Consider the following 26,224-nt stretch of genomic DNA (forward strand, 5'->3'; position numbering starts at 1 on the left):
TGCGCGCGGCGCGGCGGGGGCGGGGCCGGGCCCGGGGGCGGCGGGGCCGGTTCGGGGCTCTCGGGGCTCCGGGGACAGCGGGGGGACAGCGGGGGGACCGCGGGGGGACAGCGGGGGGACAGCGGGGGGACACCGCGGGGACACCGGGGGGACAGCGGGGGGACAGCGGGGGGACACCGCGGGGACACCGGGGGACAGCGGGGCGCTCCCGGGGCCGCGGCCATGCGGCTGCTGCGCTGCCTGGGGAAGCGCGCGGCGCTGGCCGGCGTCCCCACCTACATCGAGCACTTCAGCAAGTTCTCGCCGTCGCCGCTCTCCATGAAGCAGTTCCTGGACTTCGGTAAATAAACAACCCCCCCTCCGGGGCTCCGACCCGATCCCGGCACTTCCCCCCCCAACAGCCTACGGGATGGGGACACCCCTCCTGCCACCCCCGGGGGTGCCCGGTCTGGGGGGCCGTGCTGGGGGAGGGAGCTCCGTGCACGCCCCCCTGGAAATCCTATTCCAACCCCCCTGGAAATCCTATTCCAACCCCCCTGGAAATCCTATTCCAACCCCCCTGGAAATCCTATTCCAACCCCCCTGGAAATCCTATTCCAACCCCCCTGGAAATCCTTCCCACCTCCCTGGAAATCCTATTCCAACCCCCCTGGAAATCTTTCCAACACTCCTGGAAATCCTATTCCAACCCCCCTGGAAATCCTTCCCACCCCCTTGGAAATCCTTCCCACCCCCCTGGAAATCCTATTCCAGCCACCCCTGGAAGTCCTATTCCCCCCCCCTCCTCCATGAAATCCTATTCCAACTACTCCTGGAAATGCTATTCCCACCCCCCCCATGAAATCCTATTCCAACCCCCCCTGGAAATCCTTCCAACACTCCTGGAAATCCTATTCCAACCCTCCCTGGAAACCCTTCCCACTCCCTGGAAATCCTTCCAACAGCCCCCAGGAAATACAACACTCCCCCCTCAGCTGGTAAATAACAATCCTGGGGGATCGGGGGGCTGTCCCCCCCAGGAAGGACCCCCTCTAATGGGTATCTGAGCCTGGGTAACTCTAACCCTACAAATATCCCCTTATTATTTTAGGGTGGTGGTATTTAAACAACCCCCCCCAGGGTAAATCAGTGAGGCTGGAACATGATTTCCTAATGTGCACCTTTTTTGGGGGGGTCTCCTCTGAACACCTCTCTCTATAACCACCCTCAGGGGGTTATTCATCCCCCTCTCCCCCCCAGTAAGTCCTCCCTGCCCCCCACATTAAATAACCCCGTGTGTGGGACCCCCAGTGTCCCCCCCCACCGCCTGGCCCCACCAGGGTGGGGGACACAGCCCCCCACCCCAAGCCAGACCCTCAGGCAGGTGGAGATGTCCCCCCATCCCTGTCCCCTGGTCCAACCCCCTTCTGTCCCCCCCGGGGGTGTTCAGTGTCATGGCTGTATTTACCCACGTCCCCTCGTGCCATGCTGGTTGCACCCTGGGGGTCCCCAGCCCCTCTCTGGCCCCCCCATAGAATCATAGAATCATAGAATCGATTGGGTTGGAAAAGACCTCCGAGATCATCGAGTCCAACCCTTGGTCCAAATCCAGTCCATTTACTAGATCATGGCACTGGGATGGAGAGTCTTGGTGCTGGTGGGACAGGGCAGAACTGCTCCTGCCTCCTCTGCCTCAGTGTCTCCCAGTCTCCCACACTGTCCCCCAGTTTCCCCCAGCCCTCACACCCCTCCAGCCACAAACAGTCTGCTCCAGTCCTCCCAATGTCTCCCTTTCCCAGTGTCCCCCAGTTTCCCCCTCCAGCCAAGGACAGGGACTTGCTCCTGCCCACCCAGTCCCAGTCCCCCCCGTGTCTCCCTGTCCCAGTCCCCCACAGTGTCCCTCACCCTCTCCCAGCTCCCCCTCCAGCCAAGGGCAGGGATCTCCTCCTGCCCCCTCTACCCCAGTCCTCCCAGTTCCCCAGTCCCACCCAGCAGAGGGGTGGGAGTGACGCCAGCCCCGGGTCCGAGGGGTCCTGGGGGGGCTCACCCCGTGCCCCCTGTGCCCTCCCAGGCTCCAGCAATGCCTGTGAGAAGACGTCCTTCGCCTTCCTGCGCCAGGAGCTGCCCGTGCGCCTCTCCAACATCATGAAGGAGATCAACCTGCTGCCCGACCGCGTCCTGCGCACGCCCTCCGTGCAGCTGGTACAGAGCTGGTGAGGCCCCCGGGGGCTGGGGGGCACGGGGACACTGCCACGGGGGCTGTGGGCTCCGGGACCACCCGGTCCTGTGCTCACGTTGGGTGCGGAGGTGCCACCACCGTTGGTTCTGGGCTCTGGTGGTGGCCCAGGTCCTTCTCGCCTTCACATTGCACTCGGGGTGTTCCAGCCCCAGTTTGGGCTTTACTGGGCTGTACTGGGTGGCACTGGGCACCCAGCCTGCCCTCAGTGGTGGGCTGAGCACTGCCCCCTCCTCAGCCCTCCCAGCCCTCTGGGGTCCCCCTCCAGCCAAGGACCTGCTCCTGCCTCCACTGCCCCAGTCCTCCCAGTCCCCCCACTGCCCCCCAGTGTCCCCCTCCAGCCAAGGACAGCCACCACACCACTGTCACCTGTGTGGGTCCTGCTGCCACCGCGGGTCCTGCCCTGGGGGTCCCACTACAGGGGTCCCACTGTTGTCACTCACGGGGGTCCCACCACTGCCACTTGCCTGGGGTGACACTAGTGCAGGTCACCCCCCCGGGTGCCCCCCTGAGTCCCCCACTGTCACCTGCACAGCTCCCATTGCCACCACGACTCCTGCCACTGCCGTCACCCGGGGGGTCCTGCTGCCACCACGTGTCCCACTGTGTGTCCCACCAGTGTCACCAGCTGCCCTCCCCAGCGGGTCCTGAGGGAGCTGGCACACAAAAGGGGACACAGGAGGTGGTGACAGGCAGGGCAGCCCCCAGCTGGTGCCATGCCATGCCCTTGGTGACGTGGGCTGCTGGCCCTGTGGGGACACCCCCGTGCCAGCGGGGTGTCCCCAACCATCAGGGGGTCACAGTGCCACCTCCCAGCCTCCTGCCCCCCAAAGGGGCTGAGCCAGCACTGAAGGTGGTGGGTCTGTGTCCCTGGGGTGGGGGGGTCTGGGTGTCCCTTTAAGTGTCCTGTCCCCATGCCAGCAGTGGCAGTGTGACCCTTCTCCCAGTGCCACCACGTGACAGGTTGTTTGTCCACCGTCCTGGTCCCCTGCCAGTGGGATCCGGCCATGCTGGGGCAGGGGGGGTCCGGCCATGCCGGGGAATTCCAGCCATGCCACCCCTCCCACAGCCACCTCAGGTCACAGCCACCCTCATGCCCCACACCCCATCAGAGGGGCCTTGTCCCCAGGTGTGCCCCAGGTCCACCGTGCCAGCAGAGGGGTGGGACAGGGACCCAAGCACGGGGTGGTTTCACGGCAGAGCAGTTTTTGGGGTGGGGGGTCCTGGTTGAGGGGTGCTGACCCCTCACCCTGCATGGGGCAGTGCCCCAGGGGACCCTGTGCCCCCCGGTGTGGTGTCCCCGGGATGTCCCCTCTCTTTGGGGGGTGCCAGCTGTGGGGTAACCGTGTCCCTCCCCAGGTACGTCCAGAGCCTGCTGGACATCATGGAGTTCCTGGACAGGGACCCCGAGGACCAGGCCACGCTGGGACAGTAAGCTGGGGGTGGCAGCATGTCCTTGTCCCCAGTCCCGGGGTGTCCCCTCCTCCCAGACTCCCCCTGGTGTGAACTGGTGTCACCTGGGGCTGTATCCCCCCAAACTGCCCCCACCCCATCCCGGTGCCACCGGACTATGCTCCGGGTTTTCCTGGGTGCCACCAGGAGAATCCCGGCCTGGATCGGGGCCGTGCCCGGACCGGGTGTCCCGGGGCCACCCCTGTGCCCTCCCCAGGTTCACGGACTCCCTGGTCACCATCCGCAACCGGCACAACGACGTGGTGCCCACCATGGCCCAGGGGGTCATCGAGTACAAGGAGGCCTATGGAGACGATCCCGTCTCCAACCAGAACATCCAGTACTTCCTCGACCGCTTCTACCTGAGCCGCATCTCCATCCGCATGCTCATCAACCAGCACAGTGAGCGGGGGGCTCCGGGGGCCCTGCACCCCAGGCATCGTCCTCCTGAGTGTCCCCCTGTCCCAGCACCCCCAGCCCCGAGGGTCCCCAGCACCCCTGGGCACCCCTGATAGCACTGGGTGTCCCTACACACCGCCCAGAGTGTCCCCCCACCCCAGGGGTCTGTCCCGAGGGTCTCTCTGCCCTTAGGGTGCTCCTGAGTGTCCCCCTGCCCTGGCACCCCCTGCCCCCAGGGTCCCCATCAGCTCTGAACACCCCTGCCAGCCCTGGCATTCCCCTGTGCCCCCCAGAGCATCCCCCCAAACCCCAGGGATCTGCCCCAGGGGTCACCTTCAGCCCCAGGGATCAGCTCCTGCCCTGAGGAGCCCTCTAAGCATCTTCCTTTTGAGTATCCCCCACCCTGAGGGTCCCCTCCAGCTCCAGGGCTCCTGCCCCTGCCCCTGCCCCAGATGCCCCCTCAAACCTCAGGGATCTGCTTAGAGGATCCCCCCCACCCTCAAGGACTGTGCTCTGGATGTTCCCCTCAGCTCCAAATGTGCCCCCCAGCCCCAGGGGTCCTGCTCCACATGTCCCCCCCCATGTTCCTGCCCCAAGGTTTCCCCCCTAACCCCAGAGACCTGCCCTGAGCATTCTTTTGTCCCAAATGTCACCCCCAACCCCAGGGATCCTGCCACAAGGGTCCCCCCACCCCACATGTCCCCTCCAGCCCCAGGGATCCTGACCCAACGATTCCTCCACCCCCAGGGCTCCCGCCCCAAACTTCCCCTTCCCCTAATGTCACCCTCAGCCCCAGAGCCAGTGCCCTGAGCCCCCTGGGGGTGTCCCCGGGTGTCTCTGGGGTTGGGGTGGGGTCCCCACAGCTCGTTGTCCCCCCCAGCTCTGCTCTTCGACGGCAGCACCAACCCTGCACACCCCAAACACATCGGGAGCATCGACCCCCACTGCAACGTGGCCAACGTGGTGAGAGGTTGGTGGGGTCCAGGGGGCTCCCACCCCCACAGGGGGTGAATTTGGCAGGGGAGGGGTCGCTGAATGTCCCCCTGATCCTCCCCTTACCCTGTTTGGGAGCCATTTGTGTCACAAGTTTGGGTTGCCCTCAGCAAAAGCGTCCCCCGTGCTTTGGGGTCGTGCCAGGAGACCCCAGAAACTTGCTGAATCTGTAGGACTGGAAAATCTTTGGGGGTGGGGGGCAAAGGGGGGGGACCCTAAATGCTCCCTTTGTTCCATTTTGGGGGGTGCTGACCCCTCTGCTCCCCCCCCAGATGCCTACAACATGGCCAAGCTCCTGTGTGACAAGTACTACATGGCCTCGCCTGACCTGGAGATCGAGGAGGTGAACGGTGAGGCCCGTCTGGGGGATTCTGGGGTGTCTCCTTTAGGGTTGGGGGACCCCATGGTGGGGGGATTTTGGGGTGGCTCCAGGGCTGGGGGAGCACAGCGATGCCAAGGGCTGCTCCTCCTCCCCACAGCCACCAACTCCCAGCAGCCCGTGAGCATCGTCTACGTGCCCTCCCACCTCTACCACATGCTCTTCGAGCTCTTCAAGGTAACCCCAGCCCTGCTGGGGGGTCCGAGGGGGGGTTTTGGGGGTCCCCCCTGACCCGGTGACGCCTCCATGCCCCCAGAATGCCATGAGAGCCACCGTGGAGAGCCACGAGAGCAGCCCCCGCCTGCCTGCCATCAAGGTCATGGTGGCCCTGGGCCAGGAGGACCTTTCCATCAGGGTGAGGGGCCACCAGCTCCGTCCCGAGGGGGTACGGTTTGGGGTGGGGGCCAGGAGCAGGGTTGTCACTGGTGATGTCTCACAGATGAGTGACAGGGGCATGGGGGTCCCCCTGAGGAAGATCGAGCGTCTCTTCAGCTACATGTACTCCACGGCCCCCACCCCCCAGATGGGCACTGGGGGCACCCCCCTGGTAGGTGACCCCCCTGGCGTGGGCTGTGGGGGTCCCAGGGGGTCCTGGGGAGAGGAGGGGGGGGTGGGTGTGAGGGTGGGGGTGGTTGGGGGTGTCTGGCGTGGGTGGGGATATTTCAGGGTGGGTGGAGTGGCTTGGGGAGGTTTGGGGGTGGCACGGGCTGTTTTGGGGGTGGTTTGGGGGGGCAGAGTGGCATGGGGGTGCTTTGGGGGTGGCATGGGGTGGTCTGGGGGAACTGGGATGGCATGGTGGTATTTTGGGCATGGCATGAGGAGGTTTTATGGTCCATTGGGGGTGGCATGAGTGCTCTGGGGGTCCTTTGGAGGTGTCCTGGGGTGGTTTGGGGTGGCTGGAGTGGCACGGGGGTGTTTTGGGCATGGCTTGAGGAGGTTTTGGGGTCCATTGGGGGTGGCATAGGGTGGTTTGGGGGGGATGGAGTGGTATGGGAGTGTTTTGGGGATGGCACAGGGAGGTTTGGGAGCAGATAGAGCAGCATGGGGAGTTTTGGGGGTGGCATGGGGACATTTTGGGTTGCCGGGGGACATTTGGACGTGGCACAGTGACCGCTGGCAGGGGCACGGACACTTTGGGCTGCACATGGTGCTGCTTGTGGTGATGTGGGGAGGGTTGGGGTGCCCCGGGGGTGCCACCCCAGCACTGGAGACCCCCCAGCCCATTCCCCACCCCCAGGCCGGGTTTGGCTACGGGCTGCCCATCTCCCGCCTCTACGCCAAGTACTTCCAGGGGGACCTGCAGCTCTTTTCCATGGAGGGCTTCGGCACCGACGCCGTCATCTACCTGAAGGTGGGTCTTTCTCCCTCCAAATGGGGGGCTCGGGGCGGGGGCACAGACCCTGCCCAGCCCCCTGTGTGCCCCCAGGCCCTGTCCACGGACTCTGTGGAGCGGCTGCCCGTGTACAACAAGTCGGCGTGGCGGCACTACCAGGCCAGCCAGGAGGCCGGGGACTGGTGTGTGCCCAGCACCGAGCCCAAGAACACCTCCACCTACCGCGTGCCCTAAGCCCCCCGGGGCTCACAGCCCCCCAGGCTGCAGGGAACCCCTTGCCCCAGCTCACAGGGCCCTCCCGGGGTGGCCCCCAGGGCCCCCGGGGGTTGTTGGAGCATCCCGGTTCTGTGGCTCTTCAGGCTCCACTGGAAGGGGGTCCCGGTGGGGTGTGGGGGGTCCCAGTGGGTTGTGAGGGGGTCCCAGCACCCCCCACCTTGGTGGCACTTAGGTACGTAGCTGGGGGGGTGTTGGAGCAGCGTGGAGGGGGTAAAGCCCCTCTTGCCCCCTCTCCCACCCCCTTCCCTTCACACCCACCCCAGGGGGTGCACCCCAGCCCAGCAGGGGACTGGTCTCCTTTCCCAGTATGACCAGTGGCACTTCCCTGCCCCTCCAGCCCTGACGGGGGGGGGGCCCAGGCCTGACCCGCCCTCCCCCCCATTTCCCATCTCCCATCCCTGTTATTGCACTACTGAGCTGTTCTCACCTGCGTGTGCCCCCCACCCCTGCACCCCTTGCACTCCCCCGGGGTGGGTTCCCCACCCCACACATGCTGTGACCTGCTCAGAAACCTCCCCCTCCTCCCCCAAATTCTCCTTTCCCCTCCACCCCCCAGACCGTCCCTCCCCACTGTCAGTAAATTGGTTGTTGGTTGAGCTCCTGGTGTGGTGTTTTGGGGTCCTGGAAATGCCCCTTCTTTTGCACCCCCCAAATGGGTCACTGACCACCCCCCCCGTGCCTCAGTTTACCCACTCCCAGGCTCGGGAGGGGGCTGGGCACAGCCACAGGGTGGCACTTGGGGACACAATGGGGATCAGCCATGGTCCGTGCCCCCCCCAGCCTGGCACCGAGCTCCCCCCACCCCATCTTGCCCCCCAGCCCCACCCCAGTCAGCCTCACACTGGTCTCACTGTTTTGCACTGGCCCTTGATACCCTTTTATTTCCTGGCGTGGCCTCTGGGGCGCCATATTTGGGGCTGGGGGTGTGTGGGGAGGTCAGCAATCACCCCCACACCCCAACTGGGGGGTGTCCTCGTGGGGGGGGGTCAGGCCACACGCTGTCCCCAGCCAATGCTGGCCGTGACCCCCCTGCCCCCCTTGGGGTGCTGCCGACGGGGTGGGAGGTGACGGGGCAGGGTGGGGGTGTCCAATGTGCCACTTGCATCTGGAAAAGGGACCCCTGGAGGGGGGGGGCCCGGCTGTGCCCGTGGGGTGCAGGGGTGCAGGCGGGGAGGGGGCTGGAGGAGGGGGCACGTGGTGCTCCGTGCTCGTCTCAGCCTGGCACCGTCCCTCGGCCACGCCAGTGTGTCCCACACCGGGGGTCCCCCGGGGCGTCCCGGGGGGCTGTGGGTGGGGAGGGGGTGCAGGGGCACTCCCAGGCCCCCCCTTAACTCCGCCGCTGCTCCTGGAGGTCCTTCTTCTTCTGCTTCTCCCGCTGCTTCTCCGCCTTCTCCTGGGCCTTGCGCTCCCTCTCGGCCGCCAGGCTCAGCTCCTTCAGCTTCCTCTTCAGCACCGCCCTGTCCTGGGAGCTGCCCACCCCCAGTGCCTGTGGGCACAGCGGGGGGCTGGCAGGGGGGCCACGCTGCCCCCCAAGCCCTCTGGGGTACGTGGACCCCCCCTCAGATCCTCGGTACCCACACCCCCCGTGCAGCAGCGCCTTGGAGTCCCCAGAACTTCCCATCCGCCTCCTGGACTCGTCCCTTGGGATGCCTGGAACTTCCTGCCATGTGGAGCCACTGCTTTGGGCAAGGGGGTTTAGGTACCCCTTGATGAGCCCTCTGGGGTACCTGGAACCGTCCCAGACCTGCTCCATGGAACACCCCGTTGGGCTGCCCAGAACCATCCCAGACCTTCCTGCCCTGTGGAGCATCTTAATGGGGTAACTACAACCTGCCTGGACCTTCTGCTCCATGGAACACTCCACTGGGGTACCCAGAACCCTCTAAGACCTCCTGCTCTGTTGGGGTACCCAGAACCTCTTGCCCCACCCCAGAGCCCGTTGCAGCACCCAGAACCCCCCCCCCGTGCCCCTCATCAGAGCCCCCCAGCCCCATACCTTGAGCTTGGCCCCGTCGAGGTGCAGGAGCCGGGGCCCGTCCACGCCGTGGGCAGAGAAGTCCTGCACGTACTGCCCCAGGCTCAGGCTCTCCAGCCACTGCCCCACCTGCTGGCACGTCCAGCCCGCGGCCGCGCCGGGGGGCTCCTCCAGGAACTGCCACAGGGCGTTAGTGGGGGGTCCCCGTGGGGTATGGGGGGGGGAGCACCCCAACCTCGCCCCGGCTCACCTCGTCCGAGGACTGGGACAGGGTGTGGTAGGGGTACGAGCACTTGGCGCGGGGGGGCCCGGGCAGGCGGGGGCTGGCGCTGGGCGGGGGGGAGTCCTCGCTCAGCGTCGAGTCCTGGGGCAGCATGAGGGGGGTGAGGGCAGGGCTGCCCCCCCCGGACCCCTCTACAGCACCCTCCCACACCCATAGGGCTTCCAAACCCCCCTGGGCTTTCATCCCACAGCCCCCCCGTATCTATCTTGACCTTGTGGGGCTTTGGACCCCCACCCCAATACCTGTCTTGACTCTAGGGTCTTGACACCTCCCTCTCCCAAGCCATTTTGACCCTATAGGGCTTTGGACCCCTTCCTAATACCTGTCATGACTTTATAGGGCTTTGATACCCCCCCACCCCAGCCATCTTGATCCTATAGGGCTTTGCCCCCACCCCCAGTACCTGCTTTGACTCTCTAGGGCTTTGATACAGCCCCCCCATATCCATCTTGATCCTATGGGGCTTTGGACCTGCTGCCCCCAATACTTGTCTTGACTCTTTAGGGCTTTGACACCCCCCAAAGCCACCCTGACCCTATGGGGCTTTGTCGTCTGTCCCTACAGCTGGTGTCACCTCCTCTCCTATAGCCACCGAATGCATGGGAGCATCGACGTCCCTATAGGGCCCCCGCCCCCTCCCTTATCCCCACAGTGCCAGGCTCCCCCTCCCCTGGCCGGGCACTGACCTGGGAGGCGGATTTGGGGGGGCTGAGCCCCTCGTGCCGAGGGGAGCCGCAGGGGGACGCGGAGCCGGGGGAGCCCGAGCCCCTGGCGCTGTCCGAGAACCACGAGAAGGGCAGGAAGGGGGAGCCCGAGGGGCGGCCGGGACCCTCCGCCGCCTCCCTGGGCACAGAGCCGTGTCAGGGGTGGGGGCCGTGCCCAGGCAGCCCCCCCTGCCCCGGCTGAGGGGGTCCCTCACCTGCTGCCCGTGGACAGGCGGTTGCTGCTCTTCTCTTTGCGGCTCTTGCCGGAGGACGCCCGGCGCAGGGTCACCCTGGGGGAGAGGGGGGCAGTCCTGAGGGCTGTGCTCCCCCCATGGGCCCCAGGACCCATCCTTCCACCCACCCATCCATCCATCCTCAGAGACCCCTCCGTTTCCTCCAGAGGATCCTCCACTCGTGCATCCCACCATCTTTTCCTCCCTCCAGGCATCTCTCCAGCTGTGTCTCCATCTTTCTTTCTGTTGCACCTCTCGATCTCTGCATCCATCCTCCCTCCATCCCTGCATCCCTCCATCCCCCATCCTTCCCCTCATCCCTCCCTGCATCCACCCTCCATCCCTTCCTGTATCCCTCCCTGCACCCCTCTGTCCCCCTCCATCCCCTCTGCATCCTTCTCTATCCCTCCATTCCCTCTCTATCCCTCCCTATCCCATCCTGCATCTCTTCCTCCATCTCTCCATCCTGTCCTGCATCCCTCTGTCCACCTCCATCCCCTTTCCATCCCTCCCTATCCCTTCCTGCATCCCTTCCTCCATCTCCTCTCCATCCCCTCCTTCCTCCTTTTGTGGCCCACTCCATCCCCCCAGTCCCACTCCACCCCTCCTCCGTGTATCCCCCCGCTCCCCCCAGGGCCGGGTCTCACCCCAAATCCAAGAACTTCCTCCGTGTTTTCTTGTCCAGCCCCACGGTGGGACTGGCGGGCTCGGGGGGGCTCATGTCCCTGCTGTCATCTGCAGGAGAAGGACCGGGGTGTCCCCCACCGCCCCCACAGTGCCGGGGGGTGTCCCAGGGGTCCCCGTGCGCCCCGGGGGGGGTCTCACCTTCGCTGTGCTGCCGGGGCCGGGCATCGCGGCGGGCGAAGCCGGGGGAGCTGTCGGAGCTGGGGCAGGATTTGGGCACGGTGGGGCCTGACAGCCCCTCCTGGGACGAGGTGTTGGTGAGGGGCCGGTAGCGGCTGAGGGGGGTCGTGGGGGCCGGGGGGTCCCCCAGCGCCGCCCGCCCCGCCCCCCCGTCGAAGGAGAAGTCGCCAGCACGGGAGAAGGGCGAGGGGGTTGGGGGGCTGCCATCGCCCTCGGTGCCCTGGGGGGCACACGGCAAGGGGAGGGGGAGTCAAACCCCTGCACTTCCCCGGGTTTGTCCCCTAGACCCCCATCCCTGCCCTAACCCCAGCCATGGATTCCCCCCTCTAATCCCTGGGGTAGATGGTGCCCCCAGCCCTGCAGCCCTCCCCTGCAGCCATTCCCCTCTAGTCCCCGGGGTCTGCGGTGCCCCCCAGCCATGGATTCCCCCCTCTAATCCCTGGGGTCCACAGAGCCCCCAGCCCTGCAGCCCCGACGTCCCCCGACACCATCCCCGGTGTCCGCGGTGCCCCCGCCGCTGCCGCCCCGGTCTCACCGCGGTGTCCCCCTCGTCGCCCTCGGTGGAGCTGGCGCTGTCGCGCAGGCGGGAGCGGGAGGGCCGGTGGCGGCGGCCCTTGGCCAGCAGGCGGGCCCGGGCTTTGTGCAGGCTGCTGTCCAGGCGCGGCGTCTCTGGAACCACAGCGGTAAAATCTGGGGGTGAAAGAGAGACCGGGGCAGAGAGAGAGAGAGAGACGGACAGACGGACACGGGGTGCGGTGCGGTGGGGTGGGATGGGATGGACGAGGAGAGAGAAGGACGATGGGGTAGACGGAGGGATGGACAAGTAGGGAGAAGGGATGGATGGATGGATGGATGGAGAAGGAAGATGGGGAGGGATGGAGGGGGGAATAGAGGAACAGGTAGGGAGAAGGAAGATGGATGGATGGACGGACGGATGGATAAGGAAAAGGAAATGGTGGACAGGTGGATGGGTGGGGCCAAGCAGATGGGAGAAAAGGAGGGAGTGAGGGATTGATGGGAGGTGGAGGGATGGATGGCCAAGAAGGGGCAGGGAGAAAGGGACGGGGGAGCGTTGGAGGGAGGTGGACAGAAGGTCAGGAGAAGGCCAGCCCGGTGGAGAGGGGACAGAGGGACATTGGGGACAGGGCAGGAGAGTCAAAGGGCAGGAGGGGGGTCCCAGGGAGATTGGAGGGGGCACAGGGAGAGGGGAGCATTGGGGACATGGATGGGGCACCCCAGTGGGGCAGGACAGGGAACAGGGGGACAGAGAGAAGTGTTCAAAGAGATGCCCCGGCACGGGGAGAGAAGCAGTGGGGTGACCCCAAGGACAGAATGTCCCTGTCACCCAGGGGGGCCACGCTTTGTCCATGGTCCAACTGGGATCCCACTCATGTCCCTGCCCTGCTGTGACCCCTGTATCTCAACCCAGCGTAAGGGGTGGCTCTGGACCATGACCCCATGTCCCTGCCACCCTGTGCACCTCCCTGTGCCTCTCCCCATGTCCCCACATTCCTGTCACCCTGTGCACACCCCTATGCCCACACCTGTGTGTCCTGAATGTGTCCCCATGTCCCTGACACTCTCTGCATGCCCCTGTCCCCTGAATGTGTCCCCGTGTCCCCCTGCCCATACACATCCCTGTGTCCCCAAGCCCAGTTTGTCCCCCCCTAAGATAGGAGGACACTGAGGGTGGGTGGGGACCCACAGGCAGCTCTGCACCCCCCAGGGTGCTCTGCACCCCATTTGGGCGTCTGCACCCCATGTGCCCACTGGGACTCACCAAAAACCTCGTCCGTGTCCTGCAGCTTGGAGACCGACATGGTGGGGCAAAGCTGGGGACAGAGGGGACAGTCAGGAGAGGAACCAGACCCTCTCCCAGTGATGCCAGTGCCCCCCCTGCCCTCCCAGTGATCCCCGTGTCCCGGGGGTCTCGAGGTGGGGGCGGGGACTCCTAATGCCTTGGCAGCATCGGGGCGGGGGACAGGCGGGGTAACGGGGGGCAGATCCGTTCCTGGCTCCCCCACAGCCCCTCCCTCCCCCCGGGGAACGGGTCCAGCACCGGTGGGGGCTGAGGGGGGGCGGTACCGGGAGGGGACAGGACCGGGGATGATGTAGCGGTGTTTGGAGCTGTACCGGGGCTGTACCGGGGGCTGGGGCCGTACCGGGGGCTGTACCAGGGACGCTGTATCAGGGGTGGGGCTGTCCCTGGGGTGAGGGGCTCTACCGGGTTTGTACTGGGGGTGCTGCCCGGGGGATGAGGCTGTACCAGGAATACTGAACCGGGGGATGGGGCTGTCCCGGGGGAGGGCTCTACCGGAGATGCTGTACCGAGGCTGTACAAGGCATGCTGTCCCGGGGGTGGGGCTGTCCTGGGGATGCTGTACCGGGGATGCTGTACCGGGGGATGGGGCCATGCCGGGGCCGCTGTCCGGGGGTGACGCCCTGTCCCCCCCCGCCCCCGACTCACCGGCGCTTCTGGGGCATCCTGGTCGCCCCCGGTCGCCTCCCGCGGGCTGGGCCGGGGCCGTGGCAGGGCCGGTGGGAGCGGAGGGCGCTACCGAGCCGGGCTGGGCCGCCCCGCCGGGCCGGGGGCCGCGGGGGGGGCACAGGAACCCGGAAACGGCGGGGGCGGGGGCGGGGGGGCGGGGTCAGCCCCGCCCGAAGCGGGGCCGGTGATGAACGGACAGACCGGGGGGGGCACCGGGAGGGGGGCGTGGGGGGGATACACGGGGCTGCTGAACGGACAAGGACGGGGGGCTCTGGGGGCGGGCAGGGGGCATGGGAGGGACAGACGGGGACAGTGCTGAAGGGACAGCGACGAGGGGGGCACCGGGGGAGGGGACACGGGGACACCGGGCACGGACGGACAGACGCGCACACACGGCGGTGCTGAACGGACAGCGACCGGGCACGGGGACACCGGGCACGGACACCGGTGACCCCCACGGTGCCCAGTGTCTGCCATCCTCCACAGCGCCCCGAAGTGCCCCCCACCCCTCGCAATGTCCTCCACATGCTACTCACTCCTCCCAGTGCCCCCCAATTCTCCCCATTCCTCCCAGTGCCCTACAGTCTTTCCTGCTCCTCCCAGTGCCTTCCAACCCTGCCCACTCCCCTCCACTTCCCCCCAATCCCTTCCTCTCAGTGCCCACATCGTGCCCACTCCCCCCAGTTCCCCCAATTCTTCTCACTTCCCCCAGTTCCCCCCCAAACCCTCCCACTCCTCCCAGTGCCCTCCATCCTCCTCGGTCCCCCACCTTCCCACTCCTCCCCATGACCCCCAATCACTCCCAGTCTTCCCTACTCCCCCCATCCTTCCCAGTCTCGCCCATCGCCCCCCGACCCATCCGCGGGCAGAAGGAGGCGGGGGGAAGCCGAGGCCGCGTTTATGGGGTGGGGGGGCCGCGGACGCTGCGTTACAAAACGAGGACCAGTACATACATAGGTACATTATATATAGTATATACACCCACAGGTACACGTGTGAGATTAAATAACCCCGGCCCCCCCCGGGGCTCGCGCTCCCCGACCCCCCCTTAAATATCCTCCCCCCTCCCCAAGTGGCTCCAATCCAGTCGGACCCCCCTTCCCCCCCCCCCCCCGCGTGACCCCTCCCGCCTCCCACTCCCAGTATAACCAGCTCTGGCTCCCAGTTGCCCCCACATCCAGTTACTGTCGGAGACTCGGTACTTCGGGGCAGGGGGCGAGGGGGGCAAAATAGAAATGAAAAATAATGGGGTTCCCCCGGGCCGAGGGGGTGGGACCCCCCGACCCGGCTGGGGGTGGCCAGTAGTGGGGGGTGTCCCAGCCCCAGAGAAATACTGTGATTTGGGGGGGGGTTATTTACAGTTGGGGGGTGAGGGCATCGCCCCCACCTTGGAGGGGGACCCCCGTGTGTCCCCCCCCCGCCCAGGGAAGGCGAAAGCCCCGGGCTCAGGGAGGGTAACAGAGGGTGCTGGGGGGCACTGGGGGCCCCCACAGTGGGGTGCTGGGCAGCCCCCCATTGCCGGGGGGGGGCAGTGGGGCTGGTGCCCCCCCATCCTGCTGCAGGGGTTGGCAAAGGCTGGGGGGCCTGTCCCTCCTGCCTGGCGATGGTGGCACTGAAGGGGAGCGAGAGGGGGGCACTTGGGGTCCCCCCTCCATGGCAATGGTCCCGGGCACCAACCCCGAGGGGGGCACCTCGTTGTGGGGCTGGGGGTGAGTCCGTTGGTGGGGTGGGGAGGGCCAAGGCAACCGGCCCCCCCTGGCCCGTGCTCCAGGTGAGTCCCAAGAGAAGGAGCTGGGGATTGGGGGGGTTTCCAGCGTACCCCCCCAATATGGCTCACAATTTGGGGGGTGGGGGGGTGTCATTGTCCGGTCCCCGCCCCCACAGTGTCCAACCAGGGTGCCAGCTCTGTGTCCGGGGGTGGGGGGGTCACGTCGAGGGGAGGGGGGAGGCCCGGGGGGAGCTGTGCCCCCCCATCGGTCCATCACGTCACCACGAGACTCACACTGGACACAGACACGAACGCGGGGTGTGTCCCCCCCCGAAACCCCCCTCTGTCAGACACCCCCACACACACTGTCTGTGCCCCCAGGGGGGAGTGGGGGGCACCAGGAGGCCTTGGCGGGGGTCTCATCTCCTCCCCGGTGGGGAAGAGGCAGGGAAGGGGCGGGGGGCAGGGCTGGGGGGTGGTTTGGGGAGAAGAAATGGGGGACCCCCCCCACCCCGAAATCGCTGCGGTTTGAGGGTGGTTTAAGTCGGGTTGGAATTTTTCAAAGTCTGCAGCTTGGCCTCCAGTTCGGAGATCTGAAAAACAGCAAAGGGGACAGGTCTCAGCGGGGGGGCCGGGAGGGGGCACACACGGGGGTGGGGGGACACGGCTGTGACCGTGGGATGGGGGCACAGCATGAGGATACAGGGATGGGGACACGGAGATGGGGGGACAGGACAGGGAGGGATGGATGGGACTGGGGGAAGGACAAAGGGGGCAGGACATGGGGGTGCTGGGGCGGGGGGAAACATGGAGGGGTGGGAAGGACGACGGGGAGGGCAGGGAGATGGCACAGAGGGGCAGGAGACTGGAGGGGTGGATGGGACAGGGATGGGGGCACAGAGGTGGGGGGCAGGTTGGGGACACAGGGACAGGGGCACAGAGACAGGTGGAGGGGGGGCAGGAATAGGGGGGCAGACTGGGGGCACAGGGATGGGGAGGGGGCTGCAGGCAGGCAGTGGGTGAGTCTCTGTGGGATGTCAGGGGATATTTTGGGGTGATGGAGGCGGGTGCATGGAGGGGCTCTGCTGGGTGCCAGGGACCTCCCTGCTGTGCCCTGGTGCCCCCCAGCCGGGCAGGGGATGCCCCCCCCCACTGTGACCCATGGCAGACCCTTGGGATCCTTTGGGATCCGGTGAGCCCATGTGGGATCCGCTGTGGCCCTGCACGGCTCTGACCCCACGGCTGGGGGGGATCCAGTGTGGCTGGCATGGAATCCAGTGGGGTCTGTTGGGGGATCCAGCATGACCAGCATGGGATCCGGCTCCCAACAGGATCGTGTGGGATGACCTCTGGGGATCCCTCGTGGGATCCCGCACAAGCAGCCTGGGATCTGGTGCCCGAGGTGATCTCTGTGGGCTGTCAGACCCCGGAGCAGGATCCGCAGGCAGATCCCCTGCAATCCAGGGTGGGATCCGGTGCCGGGAGGAGCCCGGGCGGTGCCCAGCGCCCGAGCAGATCCGCTGTGATCCGGTGGTGGGAGCACAATCCCGCCGGGAGCCCCAGGCAGATCCACCGTGACCCGGGGTGGGATCCAGCGGCCGCAGCTCAGTCCGGAGGGGGCCGGTGCCCCACACGGCTCCGCAGCCCCCGGCGCGGGATCCGGCGGCCCAGCAGATCCCCGCGATCCATCGGCGACGGAGCCCCGGGAGCGGTGCGGCCGTGGCCGGGCGGGGCTGGGGGCTCAGGGACACCCCTGGTCCCGGCGCCCGGTGCCCACCTTCTCCTGCAGCTTCTCCATCTCCTCTTTGTGTGCCAGCTCCGACTCCTCCAGCACCCGCCGCTGCGCCGTCTCCTTCTTCAGGAACTCGATCTCCCTGCGGGAATCGGTGCGTGGGTGCACGGCTCCCCCCGGCACTGGGGGTACCCCAGGGAGGGGGACCAGGGCAGGGGCATCCTGGGACACCCAGCCCAGTGGGATGATGGTGCCCAGGGGTCTTCCAGGGGATGGGCCGTGCCCAGGGAATGAGGGATGCACACGAGCCCCAGGGATCATGGAATCATCAAGTCATGGAATAGTTGGGGCTGGAAGGGATCTTAAAGATGATCTTATCCCACTCCCTGCCATGGCAGGGACACCTTCCACTAGACCAGGTTACTCCAAGCCCTGTCCAACCTGGCCTTGATGGATTTATGTCACAGGGAAGGTCCCTGCACAGGGTCCATGCCAAGAGAACAAAGGGTGCCCAGGAAGGATTTGGTGCCCCAGGGATGGGTCTCTATCAAGAGGAAGGTTCCTTCCCAGGGCATGATCCATGATCAGGATGGAGCTGTTTCCCCAGGGAGGAGTCCCTGCCCGGTGGAATGTCCCTGCCCAGGGACAGGGGGTGCCCAGGAAGGATCTGGTGCCCCAAGGGATGTATTTCTGCCCAAGAGATGTTAAGTGCCCAGGGACAAAGGGTGCCCATGAAGGGGTCAGAGCCCCACAAGAGGGTCCACACCAAGGGCATGATCTGTGCCCACGTTATGTGGCTGTGCCCAGGGACAAGGGGTGCCAGGGAAGGATCTGGTTCCTGGGGGATGGATCCATGGCCAGGGAGCAGCTCACCCCAATGGCACAGTCTGTGCCCAGAGATCAGGGATGCCCAGGGAGGGCCTGGCCCACCCCAGTGTTCCCAGGGACCAGGGGTGCCCGAGGAGGGGTCAGTTCCCAGGGGACGGGTCCATGCCCGGGTGGACACAGGGTGCCCAGGGCAGGACGGGCAGGGGGTGGGCGCTGCCCTCACTTCTGCTGGTACTCCTTGATGAGCCGCTTGGCCTTGCTGTACTTGCGCTCCAGGGTCTGGTACTGGGCCTGGGTCTCCTTGAGGTGCTCGTCCACAGCCTGGCACAGGTTCTGGGCCTCCATCCAGTACCCTTCCAGCTTCTCCATCCGCTCCTTGTTCTCCTCCACGCTCTGCTCCAGCTGGGCCTTCTCAGCCCGCCAGCGTGCCTTCTCCTGCTCCAGGCACTGTAGCTGGGGATGGCACAGCATGGCACAGTCAGGGAGCGGGATATGGCAGAGCATGGCACAGTCAGGGAGAGGGATATGGCAGAGCATGGCACAGTCAGGGAGCAGGATATGGCAGAGCATGGCATGGCAGAGTCGGGGAACAAGCATGGCACAGCATGGTATGGCATGGCAGAGTCAGGGATAAGGATATGGCACGGCATGGCACAGTCAGGGAACAGGATATGGCACGGCATGCTGTGGCATGGCATTACAAATCAGGGAACAGGCATGGCATGGCATGGCACAGCCACGTGGTGTGGCATGGCATGGCACAGCAAGACACAAACAGGGAACAGGCATGGCATGGCACAGCCAGGTGACAAGCAGAACACGGCACAGCATGTGCAGGGCAGGGGTGGGGATGTGAGGAATTCAGAGAGGATGGTGGAGATAGAGATCAGGGGTGCCAGGGGAGACGTCAGGGTGTCCCCCCACCCCTGGGCAGCCGGGACCCCCAGACCCCCACTCACCTTCCTCTTGAGCTGCTGGATCTCGGCCTCGGTGACAGCGTGTTTGATCTGGAGCTGCGGGAGGAGCCGGTGTGGGCACGGGGTGGGCACACACGTGTGGGTAGCCCCCTCTCCCCCAGCTTCCCCCCAGCCCCTTCTCACCTCCTTGAACTTGTGCACCAGCTTCTCGGGGTCCATCTCCACGGGGGACAGCGTGTCCTCGTTCTCGGCCAGCTCGAACACCTCGATGGCCATCTCCCCGCCGGGGAACATGGGGCTCATCTCCTCCTCCTCGTCCGTCGCATATTCACCCGTCTGGGGAGGGCACAGGGCACCATTGGCATCCCCACCCGGGGAAACGGCGTCACCGGCCCCATGTCGGGCGGAGGGACCCCGGGTGGGTGGGCGTTGTCCCCTCACCTCCTCGTCGTCCTCGGTGTACTGGGTGTAGCGCTGCTCGATCATCTCCCGCTGCCACCGCTCCTGCTCCAGCGTCTGCTGGATCAGCTGCGCCACCTCGCTCTGCTCCCCCGGCTTCTCCCGCCCGATCAGGAACCTGGGGGGCAGCGGGCACGGGGGTCAGCAGGGACGGGGGGCCTGGCCGCAGGGGGACAGGCAGGGGACACAGCTGAGGGACATCCCTGCAGTCCTCCTGGGAGCGGTGGGTTTAGGGGCGTCATGGGGGCTGGGGAGCAGTTGGGGGCGTTTTGGGGGGCGCTGGGGTGGCACAGGGCAGGCAGTGGGCATGAGGAGGGAGTGGTATTTATGAGGGGGAGTGGTATTTTGGGGGACAGCCCAGCCTGGGGACAGGCTATGGGGCAGGGACCACAGGGGTCTCAGCACAGATTCTGGGGGTCTCCCAGCCCCTCACGCCCCCCAGCCCTGGGTCCTACCGGACACGGCCCTTGGTGTTCCTGAGGACGGAGGCGGCGAAGCTCTGGGTCACCCCCACCAGGCTGGTGCCATCCACCTCCACAATCAGATCGTTCACCTGGATCCTGGGGACAAGGGGACCGTCACAACGGGGCCACCCCTCGCCCACCTCCCCCACTGCAGGGAACACCTGGATCATCATCTGCTCCCACCCCAGGGAACATCTGGGTCATCATCTGCTCCCACCCCAGGGAACATCTGGGTCATCTGCTCCTATCTGGGAACACCTGGATCATCTGCCTTCTCCTATCATGGGAACGCCTGGACCATTTCCCTGCTCCCACCCCAGGGAGCACCTGGACCATCTGCCTCCTCCTACACCAGGGAACATCTGGATCATGTCCCTGCTCCCACCCCAGGAACGTCTGGACCATTTCCCTGCTCCCACCCCAAGGAACACCTGGATCATCATCTGCTCCCACCCAGGGAACACCTGGATCATCTCCCTGATCCCGGGGAACACCTGAACCGTGTCCCTGCTCCCACCCCCGTGCCAGGAGCAGCCATACAGGTGGGCAGTCCCCCAGCCCGTACCTGCCATCCCGGTGGGCTGCCCCTCCTTCCGTCACCGTCTTGACGAAGATCCCCAATTTCTCCAGGCCCATGTCGGCCCCCGCTCCCATCCCGATGATGCTGATCCCCAACCCTTCGGAGTCTGTGGGGACAGACAGACGTGTCCTGGCGGGGTGGCCACGGCCACTCAATGCCACGGAGTCACCTCCAAGGTGCCACAAGGGCCCTGGGGTGTGGGACGGGGTGAGGACCCACCTTTCTCCAGCTCCACAGGGAAGAGGTCGAGTCTCTCCACCCTCTTCTCCAGCTCGTACTCGGCCGAGGCGGCCATGGGGTCGACGTCCTCATTGCGGCGGTCGTAGTCCTCGTTGGAGTAAGTGCTGAACACCTGGTGGGAACAGGGAGCTGCTCAGCCAGGTGGGAAAACACCAGGGACACCCATGGCAACGGGAATTCCCGCGTGGGAGAGCCCCAGGCATGGGCAGGGCAGGGAGCCTGTAAGACACCAGAGAATCCCCCTCCCCACATGGTGTCGTGGAGCAAGGGGGAGATGAGGAAGGACAAAGGGTTTGGAGGTGGCTCTGGGAGAGGAGATGGTGCCTGCACCCCACGGAAGGATGGATGGACGGATGGATGGATGGATGGAATGGCAGATGGATGAGTGGATGGATGGATGGATGAAGGATGGATGGATGGATGAATGGATAGATGGAAGAATGACTAGAAAAAAGGAAGGAAGGAAGGATAGGTGGAAGAATGGATGGATGAAATGAAGGACTAATAGAAGGATGGGGCACCTCAAATCCTTGGGGATGTTGACTCCTCTCATGAGGCACCCCAAAACCCTCCTGTGTCAAATCCTCAGGGACACTGATCCTTGTTGTGGGGCATCTCTTCACCCTCCCGTGCCAAATCCCTGGGGACGCTGACCCCCACCATGGGGCACCCCTAAACCCTCCCTGGCCGAGGCTGGATGTGCCTCCAGGACGTTGTCCCCAGCCTGGAGCTGGAGGGAGTGGGTGCCATGTCCACTGGGGCTGCTGGGGAGGGGCTGGCAGGGGCTGGGCCTGGCAGATGTCCCAGGAGGGGCCCGGGCCCCTCGATGCCGCCAGAGCGAGTGGATTAGGGATAACACCGTGGTGATAAAGCCTGGACACAAAGGGTATTAGGGATGAGTGTCAGGGGACAAAGCCCAGTGACACCCACAGAAGGGCAGGACCCACACGGGTGGCACCCAGGGGTGACAGGGAGGAGCAGGGCAGGAGATGTGCCAATGTCCCCCCGTCCATAGGAGGTCCCTGGGGGGCTGTGGGCACATGTCCCCACTCACCCTGCTGTGCCTCCCACCCCACCCCCAGGTCCTGGGGGATTTGGGATGTGGGGGGGGCCTGGAGTAGATTCCAAGGGAGAAGCAGCCGAAGCCAAGGGAAGGGGCTGGTGGTGTGTGCCCCCAGTGCTGGGCTGGGGGGGTCCCCAACGTCTCCAAGCCCTACAGCGGGTTTGGGGGGCTCAGCATCACCCCTGTACCTGGGCAGGGACCTGGATCCCACTCTCCACCCACCCCCACATGTGGGACCCCCCTCGAGGTAGGTAAAAGCAGGAGGTTAAAGGCTGTGCTGGGGTGAGCAGAGCACCCCAAAAACGCATCCATGGCCAGGGCACCGTTCCCAGGGCTGGGCTGGCTGGTTCCCACAGGATCAAGACTCCCTACAACGTGCAGCCACCCCAGCACACGGCCACCACTGCCCCCTGCCCAGGCCACGGTGCTCCCTGTCCCCCTGTCCCCCTGTCCCAGGTGGGGCCACCCACCCGCTCTGACTCAGAGCCAGAATATAGGCCGGGGCTCTAAAAATAACCCAGCTCCGGCACAAAGCAACCGCTGCTCCCGCGGCCGGGGGGATCCGTGCGGGAGAGAACACCCCAAAATAGCTGCACGGCCCCTTTAGCCCCCCCTTCACTGGGGGAGCACCCCAGGTAGGGACCCCAAACCCTGCCAGGATCCCCGGCAGGGAGCGGGGGGTGCTCGGGCGATGCCGCCCACCCGGCCACGCTGCCACGGCACTTCCCCTTCCTCCACTTCCCGAAACGGCTCTGGGCACCGGGCTGGGCACACGAGGGGGGGCACAACCCCCCCCAGCACCACCTTGTCCTAGGGGACCCCCCTGTTTGGGAGGAGTCCTGGCACCGAGGGACACCCAGGACCAAGGGTGGCACAGCCCCGGCACCCAGCACCTCGTACACAGATATTTCAGGCATCCCCTCCCAAAATATGGAGTAGGTCTTGGCCCGTCCGGGGCACGATGGGGAGGTTGGCACTGGGTGCTGTGCACAGTCCACCCCAGCGGGTACCTGACCCCATCACACCAGCCCCGGGGGGCCCCTTGTTGGCAGGGGGTCCCCACCATGCCCGGGCTTGGCCCTTCATTAGCCAGCTCGTTAGCCAGACCCAGGCCCAGCTTCCCCCAGTGCAAGGGCACGGCCAGAAGGGATGCCCTGTCTGTGGAGGGCACAGGGCAGGGGGGCACAGACCTGCACCCCATTTCTCTGTCCCCTCCAAACGGGTGATTTTGTGGGGGTCCCATACACCAATCTGGGCTGCCCCTCACCCTGGGGTGCCCTTCCTCTTAGGGTACCCCTCATCTTGGGCTGCTTGCCCACCTGGGCCCACTTGGGTACAGCCAGGGTACCCCTCACCCTGGGTGCCCCTCACCTTGGGTACTCTTCACCCTGGGTACCCCTCACCCCAGGGTACCCCTCACCCCGGGTACCTGTCACCCTGGGTACCCCTCACCCCAGGGTACCCCTCACCCCAGGTTCCCTTCCTCCCCAGCTGCCCCCCACCCCCAGCCAGTCTCACCTGGATGGGCGCTGTGCTGAACTGGATCTTGCGGTTGGGGACGGGCTCCTCTTCCTCAGACAGCCCAGGGATCTCCACACAGCCTGACTCGGGTTCGTACAGCCCTTCGGCCTCCTCCTCCTCCTCCAGCCCGCTGCCCCCCGAGTCCTCCCCGAGCCCGCTGTAGGCACTTATGTCCACCAGGTCCGCCTCAGAGAAGTCCTCCTTCTTGGCCTCCTCGTAGCCATCGCCCTCCTCCGCCCGCTCGCCCTTGATGCCCTCCTCGCCCGCGGCCACCCCGGTGCCCCCATCCAGCCGTGGGGCGGTGGCCACTGGACCCTCATCCCCCTTGGCCAGTTGGGGCACGGGTGGCACCGCTTCGCCCGCTGCCGCCGCCTCCTCCTCCTCATCCTCGCCCTCTCCGCTCTCCTCCACCTCCACCGGCTTGATCTTGCAGACCTCCTGCACCCGTGGGGCGGCCGGTTCCTTCTCCGCCGGCCTCACGCTTTTGCTCGGCGCCTTCTCCTCCTCGGGTGGCCGGGCGCGGGTTGGGGCAGGGTGCCCATCGCCCTGGCGCCCGGCCTCGGCGCCCGGCGCGAAGACCCGCGGCCGCTTGCCCACCACCTTGGCGTTGAGCGGCGCTCCCGCCCTGCCCTGCGCCTTGTGCAGGTTGTTCCGGAGATCGGCCTTCTCGAAGACGGCGCTGAGCTGGCTGACCGTGGGCGACACGGCGTCGGCGTCCAGCTTGTCCAGGGACTCGGTGCTGCCGTTGAACCTCACCACCACGTCCAGCTTGCGGTCCTGGAAGCCGGCGCGCTCCTTGCGGAGCAGCAGCTTGGTGGTGGTGGCCTTCTCCTGCGGGCTCCTCTCGAAGATCTTGCGGGTCTCCTGCAGCTTGGAGAAGGGCTTGTCGGGCTTGGAGTCAAAGCGGCTGACCCGCTCCGAGACGCTGGTGCCCAGCTTGAGGAGGCTGCCCTGGTCCATGGTCTCGCTGAGGCTGCCGGCGCGGGGCAAGGAGAGGCGCACCGGCTTCTCCTTGGCCTTGGCCAGGTCGCAGGCGCCCTCGGGGCCGGGCGCCGTCCCCATCTGCAGGAACATGTTCTTGATCCGGTGGACGTTGGAGCCATACTTCTTGCCCCGGCTCTTCTTGCCGTCCTCGCCGCCGTCGGCCTCCTTTGTGGGCGCCAGGGCCTGGATGGTGGCCTCGTAGGCGTTCCGGTGCGGGGACGCGCTCCGCAGCCCCCCGCCGCCCGCCGCCCCGCCGGAGGAGGGGGACCCCCCCCCGGCGGCCGCCCCTCCGCCTGCCTCCGTCCTCAGCATGGCTCCGCCGCTTCTCCCCGCAGCATCGCTCGCCGCCGCCGCCCCCGCCGAGCCCCCCGCTCACGCCGCGGCCCCTCGCCGGCTACAGCGGCATCGGGGAGGGCGAGGATGCTGCCGGGGGGGGCCGCCGCCGGCACACCTGCACCGGCCGGCTGCCAGGCCCCGTCAGGCCATGTCCATCCTCGGCGGGGCCCCCCCGCCCGCCCTGCTCCGCCGCGGCCCTTCTTCCTTCCTCCCTTCTCCTCCTCCTCTTCCCCTTTCTCTGTGGCTGGTGATGGAGCCGCCGCTGCCTGCGCGCTCTGCCCGCCCCGCTGCCCGCAGAGCCCTCTGGGTCTTAGCAGCGCTCTCTCGCTCTTCCTCTTCCTCGGCGCCGCGCTTCGGCCTCAGCGCCGCCGCCGCCTCAGCCCGGCCATGGGGACCCCCCACCGCCCCCACCCCAAAGCCCCCTCTCCCCCTACGGTCCCCTCCCCGCACCCGCCCGGGGGTCCCCTCCCTGCGGCGCGTCCCCCCCCAGCATCCGCGCTGTGCAGTGTGGGTCCCCCCCCCGCGCCGGCTCGGCCGCCGTTACCACCCCTCGCGCTGTCCCCGTGTGTCCCCCCCAGCGCTGTCCCCGTGTGTCCCCCCCTCCAGCTCTGGCCCCGTGTGTCTCCCACCTCCCCATCTCTGCTCCCTACCGTGTCTGTCTGATCTGCTCCTGTCCCCCCCTCCCCAGTTTTGTCCTCGGTCCTGTCCCTGTTCCCCCCAGTTCTGTATTCACACCCCGTGGGTCTTCCCCTACATCCACTCCTGCCCTGTCCCCACATCTCCCCCCATCCTGTCCCCATATCCCCCGAGATTGCCCCTATGTCCCCCCGAGTTTGTCCCCGTATCCCCCCATCCTGTCCTCGTATCCCCCCCAAGTTTATACCCACAACCCCCCCAAGTTCATACCTACATCCCTCCATCTGATCTCCGTGTCCCCCCAAATTTCTATCCACATTCCCCCACCCTGTCCCCATGCCTTTCCTGGGTCTGTCCCTGTGTCCTCCTGCTCCTCTCCCTGTGTCCCCTCAGCTTTATCCGCATGTCCCCCTCATCCCCCTCCCTGGGACCTCCACACCCCCATGCCCGAAGCACCCCCCCCCCTCCCGGTGTCCCGTGGTGTCCCCCATTTACTCTCTGCCCCCCTAAATCCATCCTGGGGGTGCTGCACATCCCCTCTGACTCCACTCAGGGGTGGCAAGAGGGGAAACTGAGGCAGGGGGTCCCAGAGGGGGGGCTATGGTGCTGCTCCCCTCATTCCTGTAGGGGCCAGGGGATATTTTGGGGGGCTGTTTGGGGGGTTCTTGTCTTCCCACTGGTGGGTAGGGAAGGGGCAGACACTACAGCCTATGGCTGTGTTGGGGGTCCTTGCTGTGTGAGGAGCCCCCCGAGGGGGTGGAGGGTGGGGGGGGGCACCTCTGCACCCCCAGTCTGGGGCAGCAGGACCCTGCAGATGTGTGTGTGTCCCCTTTGTCACCCAAGGCATCTCCCGACCCTTTGTGTGTGACATGGCGTGACGGGGCGTGACGAGGCATGACGAGGCGTGATGAGGCGTGACATGCTGCAACATCCCCCCCATGACCACCCCCTTCCCCTTCTGCCACTGCCACCTGCCCCCCCAAGCCCCACCACAGAGTCTGGTCCCCATCAGTGCCACCCCCTGCTGTCCCAGTGCCCTCCACCCATGTCACTGTCCCCACGCACCCACGCGTGTGCACACACGTGTTCCCATCCTGGTGCCACATACGTGTGCAGGGCAGTGGTGGTGACCATGCTGGTGGGGGCTATCCCCAAGTGTCCC

The 26,224-nt window shown here is 66.3% G+C and overlaps 2 protein-coding genes across 2 annotated transcripts; one reads left to right on the forward strand and one right to left on the reverse strand.

The window, feature by feature from the left end:
* Nucleotides 1-160: 160 nt before the first annotated feature.
* On the forward strand, nucleotides 161-7,643 carry PDK2 (pyruvate dehydrogenase kinase 2). Its single transcript, XM_064636421.1, has 11 exons — nucleotides 161-340; nucleotides 2,051-2,192; nucleotides 3,575-3,646; nucleotides 3,885-4,069; nucleotides 4,947-5,036; nucleotides 5,332-5,409; nucleotides 5,539-5,615; nucleotides 5,695-5,793; nucleotides 5,878-5,985; nucleotides 6,676-6,789; nucleotides 6,865-7,643. The coding sequence occupies exons 1-11, from the start codon at nucleotides 223-225 to the stop codon at nucleotides 7,003-7,005; spliced, it is 1,224 nt and encodes a 407-aa protein (XP_064492491.1). The 5' UTR covers nucleotides 161-222; the 3' UTR covers nucleotides 7,006-7,643.
* Nucleotides 7,644-8,252: 609 nt separating this feature from the next.
* On the reverse strand, nucleotides 8,253-24,820 carry PPP1R9B (protein phosphatase 1 regulatory subunit 9B). Its single transcript, XM_064636276.1, has 20 exons — nucleotides 23,104-24,820; nucleotides 20,502-20,634; nucleotides 20,268-20,388; nucleotides 19,694-19,798; nucleotides 19,221-19,356; nucleotides 18,963-19,115; nucleotides 18,822-18,875; nucleotides 18,086-18,315; nucleotides 17,080-17,176; nucleotides 15,844-15,895; nucleotides 13,435-13,568; nucleotides 12,887-12,938; nucleotides 11,642-11,796; nucleotides 11,068-11,326; nucleotides 10,890-10,977; nucleotides 10,225-10,299; nucleotides 9,992-10,148; nucleotides 9,273-9,386; nucleotides 9,044-9,199; nucleotides 8,253-8,533 (listed from the first exon to the last, which is right to left on the reverse strand). The coding sequence occupies exons 1-20, from the start codon at nucleotides 24,400-24,402 to the stop codon at nucleotides 8,375-8,377; spliced, it is 3,729 nt and encodes a 1,242-aa protein (XP_064492346.1). The 5' UTR covers nucleotides 24,403-24,820; the 3' UTR covers nucleotides 8,253-8,374.
* Between the last annotated feature and the right edge of the window lie 1,404 nt (nucleotides 24,821-26,224).

Source organism: Pseudopipra pipra, chromosome 26 (genome assembly GCF_036250125.1).
Source record: "Pseudopipra pipra isolate bDixPip1 chromosome 26, bDixPip1.hap1, whole genome shotgun sequence".
Lineage (NCBI taxonomy): Eukaryota > Metazoa > Chordata > Aves > Passeriformes > Pipridae > Pseudopipra > Pseudopipra pipra.

Excerpts from the sequence above, each read along its gene's own strand:
- PPP1R9B (XM_064636276.1), bottom strand. The coding sequence starts at position 24,402 with ATGCTGAGGACGGAGGCAGGCGGAGGGGCGGCCGCCGGGGGGGGGTCC. Across the intron at positions 15,896-17,079 it reads TGGAGAAGCTGCAGGAGAAG|ATCTCCGAACTGGAGGCCAA; the intron begins GTGGGCACCGGG and ends GCTGTTTTTCAG. Across the intron at positions 10,300-10,889 it reads AGGAAGTTCTTGGATTTGGG|GGTGACCCTGCGCCGGGCGT; the intron begins GTGAGACCCGGC and ends CCTCTCCCCCAG.
- PDK2 (XM_064636421.1), top strand. The coding sequence starts at position 223 with ATGCGGCTGCTGCGCTGCCTGGGGAAGCGCGCGGCGCTGGCCGGCGTC. Across the intron at positions 5,037-5,331 it reads CGTGGCCAACGTGGTGAGAG|ATGCCTACAACATGGCCAAG; the intron begins GTTGGTGGGGTC and ends CTCCCCCCCCAG. Across the intron at positions 5,794-5,877 it reads AGGAGGACCTTTCCATCAGG|ATGAGTGACAGGGGCATGGG; the intron begins GTGAGGGGCCAC and ends GATGTCTCACAG.